Here is a 10,232-nt window from a genome sequence, read left to right on the forward strand (position 1 = left end):
GGGTCTCTTTCCTAGATCCGAGTTTTGCCCTTTTCAAGTTATTCTCTTGATTTGGGTTTGATGTTTGGATTTGGATTGAGGTCGTTTGGTGGGTCGTAGCCACTCCTTTGCAGGTGCTGTGATGTTTCCTCATCTTGATTTGAACGCACCGCCTCCTGCGCTCACCCTCTGTTGCTTCCCCAGGGTCGTGCTTTTACTGGGGTTGCATCGTCTGGCCTTTCCCAGATCTGGCTTCTAGGTGTGCAGCTAGCTGCCTTGGTTTGACTTGCTGATGGGGCTATCCAAATATGTGTAGTGGTCTTTATCAAGAGTGGCGCATCCTTCCATCAGAAAGTGCTGCCTTGTGGCTTCATTCTCGGAATATTTTGTTAACTACTGAGGTGTACAACAGACCATTTTCTAGTGCTATCACGTTGTCCACTTGCCTTGGTGCACCGTGGTGTTGCTGTTTGTTTTGGTCAAATTGGTTTTCGCATTTGTGCAATGCGTTTTTGTAGTCTCGTTTACTAATGATGATTTGATGTGATCTCGCTCTTCTGCAATGATTTTTTTGTGGCTTTGTTTTTCAGCGATGCCTCTTGTGGCTGTCTGTACTTCTCTGTTGCTGCTATCGTTTATTATAATAGATCTGACTAGTAGCTCTTATGCGCTTGGTGTTTGTATGTTAGCTTTTGTGGTTGTCGTCTAGGGGTTTTCTCTTATTTGTCTATTTGTGCAAATTCACTCTAGGTCAATTTATTGGTCACTGGAGCTATATACCCAATGATACCCTTGTAATGGTTCGTGTTGATTAATGAAATACACTATCGTTTCCTGTCAAAAAAAAAAACACCATGTTCAGTATATATTGTATAATTATCAGAGAGATGGGTCATACGGCCCACTTCCAACAACACCGATATTGTCCACAACTTGGTAATTACCACTTGCACAATCTTTCAGGTATGAGGTTTTATCACAAAAAGTTTCGGTATTAGTTGGAGTAGGATTATGATATTTAAACTATTACTTTTCCTTTTACTTGGTCAATGTGGGATTCAACATGCTCCCTCACATGGGACCCAATTAGTGGGTCACACGTAGAAGATCCATATATCAACAACCACGTGGAGTCAAGGGGACTCACCCTACACGCAGGGCCAAGGACCCCATCATCGTGGGGGCCAAGGGGACCCATCAATCACGTGGCAGTACAGTACATGCCCGCTCCTTGACTCTGATACCTTATATAATTATCAGAGAGACGGGTCATACACCCCACTTCCAAAAACACCGATACTGTCTCCAACTTGGTAATCACCACCTGCACAATTATTCAGGTATGAGATTTTATCATAAAAGGCATCGATATCAGTTGAAGTAGAATTATGATATTTAAACTATTACTTTTCCTTTTACTTGGTCGATGTGGGATTCAACATATACATGCTAACTCCATGGGCGCTTCGAGACAGAGTTTTTCATATTTCATTAGCTTTTATGTTTTCTATTTAAGCAAACTTAAGAAATAGTATTAATTTTCAGCACTTGTTCTAATCATGTGGCCTATAATGCAACTTCTGCTCTACATTATCGTCTGGATAAATAATAGAGCGTGTGTGGTAAGTTAAGCACCATTCCGAAATTGAGGTCGTACCTACTTTTGATTTTTTTTTCTTTTTCTTCTGATTAGTCCAAGTTGTTAAGTGCCACGCATCAAAGGATATGTAGTGCCTATGATATCTGAGATTTGTGGATGTAGAGCTTCCCTTGCAAATTGAATCAGACTTTCAGATGGATTGTTTGTTCTGAACCAGAATAATTATTAAACCTTTATAATAAGGGGAATTCATCAAGTTTTGTTCTGAGTCATTTTGCTGCTAGATATGATTGAGGGAAGAATTTATGCAGTGCGACCAAAGGGGTTGAGGTTCTATACTAAATTCAAATGGATAATGGGAGCATATCTCAACTACTTAGAAATCTATGCAAGGTTCCTTAAGACTATTGATAATCATTTCGGTTTTTAGTTTATTATTTTTCATTTTTGTATCTGAGATAAAATGGACACTAATAATTAAGAGGTTTAGACTTATTTTGTGCCTAATAATAACAATTGTCCTTTCGTTTTGGTGCTATATATAGGAAAGCAACAAATACACAGTATGTTCCAAAGTTGAAATATGGCCTTAATCTCCAAGTTGCACCGCATGACAGCAAGTGACAGAGGTGGATCCAAAACACTGTGCAGTGTGCTCACATTGTTTCATTGACAAATTTAGATTTCAAAAATGGTAAAAGGCCTATAAATACCCTAATTCTTTTCACTACATCCGCCACCTAAAAATCCATCTAGGAAGCATATCAATCAGTCACTTCCCAAGGAATATCAGTATATTTAGTACAAAAATGGCTTCTTCTAAGGCAGTTGCAACCATTGCTCTTCTCATCTCCCTTAACATCGTGTCTTTCACTACAGTCAGTGCAAACCATCATGCTTCTAAATGTCCACCACCACCACCCCCGAAAACCCCTAAATGTCCTCCTCCTGCAACCCCCGCTAGCCCCCAAAACCCTCCAGCTAAAGCTTCTTGCCCTAAGGACACCCTTAAGCTAGGGGTATGTGGCGACTTGTTAAATGACTTGGTGACCATTGTTGTGGGGACCCCACCAAAGACCCCATGCTGTAGCCTCATTGGTGGACTTGCCGATCTTGAAGCTGCTGTGTGCCTTTGCACTGCAATTAAGGCCAACGTTTTGGGCATCAATCTTGACGTGCCAGTCTCCTTGAGCTTGCTTTTGAATTACTGTGGCAAGTCTGTCCCGAATGGCTTCCAATGCTCTTAGAGACATGCACGATGATCTTCTCATCTGCATACTACGTAAGTACCTGCCCTTACACAGCTTTGTGTGAATAAAAATACAAAGGGCACTAATCTTTGGCTGCATTAATGCATTGTGCATGTTTCCTTCAAAGTGTAATTGATATGTAAAGTGTTCCCTCCAAGGAACATTTTCTTGTGTTTCTTGTGTTTCCCTTTGGATTGTGAACTTATTATCTTTTCAGTCATTGAGCATTGATGGTTTTTGTATTATTGATTATTCACACTACTACAAAAGGGGATATCACTGGCGTTTTTAAACCAACAAGAAACACCAGTTAATGTCGGATATTTGGTAAAAATCCGACATTAAATCGCGCAATGTCGGATAGAGTTACTGACACCAATACTACCGTCACAAAAGGGTAATGACGTCGCTTATCCCCTTTAATCCACCACCAAGAAGTAAAGTAATATAAATTAAAAATAAACACAGCGTCGCTTAAAAGCGACATCTTCCCTTACGTCGCTTTTAAGCGACATGAAAATCTGACATGATAGCACTTAAAAGCGACATTAAGAAACAAATAAACAATTAAATAATCAGACGTATGGTCGGTCCAAACCGACATCATGTAAGTTAAATATATAAATAATCTTGCTACTGTCGTCCATAAAGCGACATCAGATATATTAAAAATAATAAACTTTAACAGAACTCCCTCCATTTAGTTAATAACAATTACAACAAATTATATGAAAATAAGCCCACTTGCGCGTGTTGGAGAGCAACACAGAGATGGAATGGCATTCATGATCATCGCAATGTAGTTTTGACAAAACACGAACACAATTGGAGAATCATACACCTAGAGTTTGATAGTATTCAATGACTAAAAACCCTTAATTCGAAGGTTGATTATATGAACTGTTTGTACCATACTTGACCAATCCCGAAACTACTGAGTACCGATCAACGTTATATCGTCAAGGACCCAGAAGAGCTTCCCTTCAACTAGGAGGCCAATCACAATGCGACACGTGTCGACATCAGAAGCCAATCACAATACGACACGTGTCAATGTTAGAACAAAACTAGAAACTCCCTGTTTGTACCATACTTGACCAATCCCGAAACTACTGAGTACCGATCAACGTTATACTGTCAAGGACCCAGAAGAGCTTCCCTTCAACCAGGAGGCCAATCATAATGCGACACGTGTCGACATCAAAAGCCAATCACAGCTCGACACGTGTCAACATCAGAAGCCAATCACAACACGACACGACACGTGTCAATGTTAGAACAAAACTAGAAACTCTCTTCTATAAATAGGGATCATTCTTCCACAATAATCTCTAATGTCATTTTGTACTAAACTATTCACTAGAACTCACAAAATGAGAGCTTGAACCTATGTATTTGTGTAAACCCTTCACAATTAATGAGAACTCCTCTACTCCGTGGACATAGCCGATCTGGGTGAACCACGTACATCTTGTGTTTGCTTCCCTGTCCCTATTCATTTACGTACTTATCTTCACTAGTGATCGAAGCAACCAAGCGAAGGTCACAAACCTGACACTTTCTGTTGTACCAAAGTCCATGCTGATTTTGTGCATCAACATTTGGCGCCGTCTGTGGGAAAGACACTTACTCCCACTCTCTTCAGCTTTGTTAAGCTGGTTTCCACCACTCGTACACTTTCTTTTGGCCAAACATCTCTCTCCAACATGGGGAGCGAAAGAAGCCATAGCACACAGAATGACACCCCCATTGGACCTAGTATGAAGCAACGAAAGCAGGAAGGAAATAGAGTTACTCTTCAAGCTAAAGTCGATGAGTTAGAAGCTCAGAACAACAAGATAGTGATAAGGAACGAGGTCCTCCAGGAGCAGTATGAAAAACTTTTCGAGATGCTTCACGAGGCTAGGCATGCTCAAGCACACAAGCTCGTCACCCCTGCTGAGGTCAACAATCATCTGAATGCCCCCCAACACGGAGGGTCACCGATATCTAACACGGACATCCCTGATAGGGATCGAGCTACACATCAATGTGGTAATCAACATGAGACTTCTCTCAACCCAGCTGCTTCAACCCGAAGCAGAAGGAGTAGAGGAAAGCATCTCCTCACAGAAGGTGTGGAAGGATCAAAAGCCGTCTATCGCGATTGTCGAGACTTCCTAAAGCAACGTCGGGAGAATCCCATCCACATAAGCTCGAAGATCAATGACCCAAGAGTTTCTGAAAGACTCGGTCCTCTCCCACGACCCAGGCCAGCAGTTAATCTAGGGAATGGGCAACAAGTCCCAGAAGAACATGAAGGTACATGGGACTCGGAAATGTTCCGACATACTCACTCTAGGAGTCAGTGTGACGAGTCCAAGGAAAAATCATGCTATCTTGATCAAACTTTCCTACTTCCAAGAGGCGATGGGGACTTACGGAAGAAAACTTCAGTGATGCACGACTCCACTCAGGACCCCCTCGTCCTACAGCTCCTGGAGGAAGTAAACAAGTTGAAGGCTGAACGTCAAGCCGAGATACCTGACTGGAACCAACCCAGGCCTGGTCCCCTCACAAGAAGGATCCTCAACACCCTCTCCAAGCGAAGACAAAGCAGAAGCTTGACTTACAACTCTATACTGGAAGGGAAGACCCGATTGAACACCTTAACCTCTTTGAGTCCACCATGGTATACCGGAGACACACCGATGAAGAACGGTGCCTTCTCTTCCCCTCCACCCTCTCTGGCGGAGCTTTAAACTGGTATTGCCGTCTTCCACCCGAGACAGTAGACTCATTTGAAGAGTTAAGGAAGTTGTTTGTCTCTCAACACATCTTCCAGACCGATTGCTTGCATTCCGCAGATGACTTGTACACTATTCGCCAGAAGTCGAACGAGTCATTACGAAAGTATGCTGGCCGCTTCAGCCATGAGTATTCCCGCTGCGCTGAGGCAGATGACAAGACCGCCCTCAAGGCCTTCACGGCAGGCTTACGTGACTGTTTCTTCAAGTACATGATCAATGCCAACACTTGGAAGACTTACTCTGAGGTGATGGCACAAGCTTACAACCATGCCTCTGCCGAGACAAGGACATATCAAGGGAAACCCCCTACAGTCACCCCTTATCAGGAAGTAGGGAGTGGAGGCCAGATCCAACCGAATGAAAAGGCCTCAACCTTCCAAACGGTAACAGCACACCTCCCGGCCTCATTTAATGCTTCGCCAAGTCTGCAGACATATCAATCCCAAGGCAAAAGGAAAGATTTCCATCCTCACCAATCTCATTTTAATAAAAAGAATAAGGGGCACTATCGCGATAACTCAGTATATCGTCACAATAACACCCATCCCCAGGCAGTCAACGCATTGGGCCAATCGCGTGTCAAGACAGGCCCTACCCCAAGGTATGAGACATACACACCTTTGAACGCTACATGCGCGGACATTTACCCCAGTATAGCTTACCTGATACCAAAGCCAAAGCCAAGGCAGCCAGATTACAAGTCCACGAAGAACACGGGCGTGTTTTGCTGCTACCACGAGTATAATGGCCATGACGGCGAGAAATGCATCATCCTCCGTGATCATATCGAAGCTTTGGCACTTGAAGGAAAAACAGTGAACGAACTTTGAGACATGGCCATCAAGTGTTACACGTGGAAGACATCAGGGGAGGCAAGTATCAAAAACCTAACTGGGATCCAATATGTTTCTACCCTGAGGAAGAAAGAGGTATCATCTACCCTCACAACGATTCACTGATCGTGGAGGCTCACATAGCAAATTTTGATGTGAAACGAATCCTGATAGACACAGGTGCTTCAGTCAATATCATGTTTGCTGAAGCTTTCAAGGCACTTAATGTAGCTGAACACTTGGTCGATAGCTCGATTTTTCCTCTGATAAGCTTCTCTGGCGATATCGTGCAACCTTTAGGGAGTATACACTTACCCTTCACCATTGGTACATGCCCCTACACAGCTACTATTACCACTAACTTCCTAGTGATCAATTGCCCGACGGCATACAATGTCATCTTTGGGCGCACAGGCATCAATGATCTCAAGGCCATGGTATCCACACATATGTTGTTGATGAAGTTTCCAACCCCTTTCGGCAATGGATACATCAGGGGAGATCAACTTAGTGCTCGATCATGTTACAATACTTCAGTTAAGCAACAACACCTGCCTGTCCCAAAGGAGACCCTCTCTATACATAACCAGGTAGTAAAGACCAGTCCAGATGAAGCCAACTCGGATCTTCATGATGGCAACAGTCAACCCGACGACCCTTGAGATGACTCATTCACCCAGCAAGCACAACCCGCTGAAGAGTTAGAGAATGTCTCTCTCATTCACCCAGCAAGCACAACCCGCTGAAGAGTTAGAGAATGTCTCTATCTCCAAAGACCATCCAAATCGCATGGTGAAGATTGGCACCACTTTGTCACCACCCCTTCGGTTGTCGCTGATCTCCTTTTTGCAAGAGAACGCCGAGGTCTTCGCTTGGTCATATAAAGATATGCCGGGCATCTCTTCCGATATCATCTGTCACAACTTGAGTATTGATCCCAAGACCAAACCAGTAAAACAGAAGCGAAGATCTTATGATGTTGAACGATACGAGGCGATGAAAGCAGAAGTTGAAAAACTCAAGGACATAGGCTTCATCCGTGAAGTCAATTACCCAACATGGGTAGCAAATGTTGTCATTGTTAAGAAAAATCCGACCAAGGAAAGTCTCCTGCTTCAGAAGGTCTTGTGGAGAATGTGTGTCGACTACACCGACCTAAACAAAGGATGCCTGAAGGATAGTTTCCCCCTTCCTCTCATTGATAGACTTATAGACTCTACAGCAGGGTGTGAGCTCTTGAGCTTCATAGACGCTTATTCAGGATACAACCAAATCCTCATGAACCCCTCAGACCAAGAACACACAGCCTTCACTACTGACAGGGGACTATATTGCTACAAAGTCATGCCCTTCGGTCTAAAGAATGCAGGAGCAACTTATCAGAGACTGGTCAATTCAATGTTCGCCGAACAGATTGGGAAAAACATGGAAGTTTACGTTGATGATATGTTAGTCAAGAGCAAACATGCTGACCAACACATCACCAACCTATCTGAAACTTTCACCATTCTAAAGAGGTATCGAATGAGGTTGAACCCCAACAAATGTGCCTTCGGCGTGGGCTCTGGCAAATTCTTAGGCTTCATGATTAGCCAACGAGGCATTGAAGCTAACCCCGAAAAGATCAAAGCAATCCTCGACATGAAAGAGCCAGTAACTTCAAAAGACATCCAAAGCCTTACTGGCAAGGTGGCAGCCTTAACCAGATTCATCTCTAAGGCCACAGATAGATGTGCTCCTTTCTTCAAAGCACTTAAGGGAAATAAAAAGTACATTACATGGACGGAGGAATGTGCCAAGGCATTCAGGAACTTCAAAGAGTACATGAGTAAAGCCCATCTACTCTCCAAACCAGAAGTTGGTGACACTCTCATTATCTATCTATCGGTTTCGGTTTCAGCAGTCAGTTCTGTTCTTATTCGAAATGACAATGGTGTCGAACGGCCTGTCTACTATGCTAGCAAGGCCCTACAAGATGCGGAGACACGATACTCCAACATTGAGAAATTAGCTCTAGCATTGGTCATGTCTGCTCGAAAACTTCGCCCTTATTTCCAAGCACACGCCATCATCGTGCTTACCAATCACCCTCTTCGACAGATACTCCAGAGTCCTGACACGTCTGGGCGAATGATCAAATGGGCGATAGCATTGGGTGAGTTTGACATCTCCTACCAACCAAAACCAGCCGAAAAGGGTCAAGCAGTAGCAGATTTCATCGCCGACTTCACATATCCTGTTGACATTGCTTCGACACCTGAAGCAATAGCTTCATTACCATCGGAAGCTCAGAAGATAGAATCAACAACCCCAGCATGGAGTCTGTATGTTGATGGCTCATCCAACTAACAGGGCTGCAGAGCAGGATTAGTCCTCACTACCCCTGACAAAGTGGCGATAGAATACGCTATTCGTTTCAAATTCAAGGCATCGAACAACGAGGCCGAATACGAAGCCCTTCTAGCAGACTTACGTTTGGCCAAACATCTTGGAGTTAAACAAATTGATATCTTCAGTGACTCCCAATTAGTGGTCAACCAAATCACGAACAACTTTGATGCTAAGGATAGCTCAATGGCAGCATATCTTGCGTAAACACGACTTTTGCTCAAGCACTTCCACTACCAGATCACCCAAGTTCCTCGAGCGGTAAACAGTCATGCAGACGCTTTGGCCCGCCTCACCTTGGCAGTGGAAGACAAGATTGGGAGAAAAATTCATGTCAAATTGTTGGCAGCACCAAGCACCATGGTCGCGGAATTGTGCGATTTACAACAAGGAGATAGTTGGATCACCCCAATTTATAAATTCCTTGCCCATGGCACCCTCCCAAATGATAAAGTCCAAGCTAAGCAGATTCGATACAAGTCTGCTCGCTACCTGATCATTAATGACCAACTCTACAAGCGCTGTTTTACCTTGCCCTACCTAAGATGCCTTACACCTGCGGAGACGGAAATTGTCCTTCGGGAAATACATGAAGGAGTCTGCGGAGATCATGCTGGGTCTCGATCCCTAGCACACAAGACTTTTCGCCAAGGATACTATTGGCCAACACTCCACCAAGATGCCATCAGAATATCTCGCTCATGTGATAAGTGTCAACGCTACGCAACTATCCCTCACTCCCCTCCCGAGCCGCTCACTCCTATGATCAGCCCTTGCCCTTCGCCCAATGGGGACTTGATTTGATCGGCCCAATGCCTGCAGGGAAGGGCAAGGTCCGCTATGCAATCGTTGCAGTTGACTACTTCACAAAGTGGGCTGAAGTAGAACCCTTGGCAACCATTACTGAGGGAAAAATAGAAGACTTCGTATGGAAGAACATCCTCTGTAGATTCGGCATTCCCAATGCGATAGTCACGGACAATGGGCGGCAGTTCGACAACAAGAAGTTCAAGATGTTCTGCTCTAAGTTCAACATCAATTTATGTTTTGCCTCTCCAGCCCATCCCCAGTCTAATGGACAAGTCGAGGCCGTTAACAAAATAATCAAGCGCACTCTGAAAACTAGCTTGGACAAAGCTAAAGGTTGTTGGCCAGAATTCGTACCCCAAGTTCTTTGGTCATACCGCACTTCATATCGGACTTCCACAGGAGAAACTTCATTCTCACTTGCTTTTGGTACAGAAGCAGTTGTCCCGGTTGAGCTTGAGCAAGCAACATATCGAATCCAGAATTACATGCATAGTGAGAACGACAAACAACTCACCCTTAACCTGGATCTAGTCGAGGAACACAGAAATCAGGCTCACCTGAGGAATGTCGCCTACAAGCAGCG

The 10,232-nt window shown here is 44.0% G+C and overlaps 1 protein-coding gene across 1 annotated transcript; it reads left to right on the forward strand.

Moving 5' to 3' along the window:
• Nucleotides 1–2,280: 2,280 nt before the first annotated feature.
• Nucleotides 2,281–3,049, forward strand: LOC139197551 (14 kDa proline-rich protein DC2.15-like). Its single transcript, XM_070825224.1, has one exon. The coding sequence runs from the start codon at nt 2,389–2,391 to the stop codon at nt 2,824–2,826; it is 438 nt and encodes a 145-aa protein (XP_070681325.1). The 5' UTR covers nt 2,281–2,388; the 3' UTR covers nt 2,827–3,049.
• The last annotated feature ends 7,183 nt before the right edge of the window (nt 3,050–10,232 follow it).

The sequence above is a fragment of the Malus domestica genome, chromosome 07, assembly GCF_042453785.1.
Source record: "Malus domestica chromosome 07, GDT2T_hap1".
Classification (NCBI taxonomy): Eukaryota; Viridiplantae; Streptophyta; class Magnoliopsida; order Rosales; family Rosaceae; genus Malus; species Malus domestica.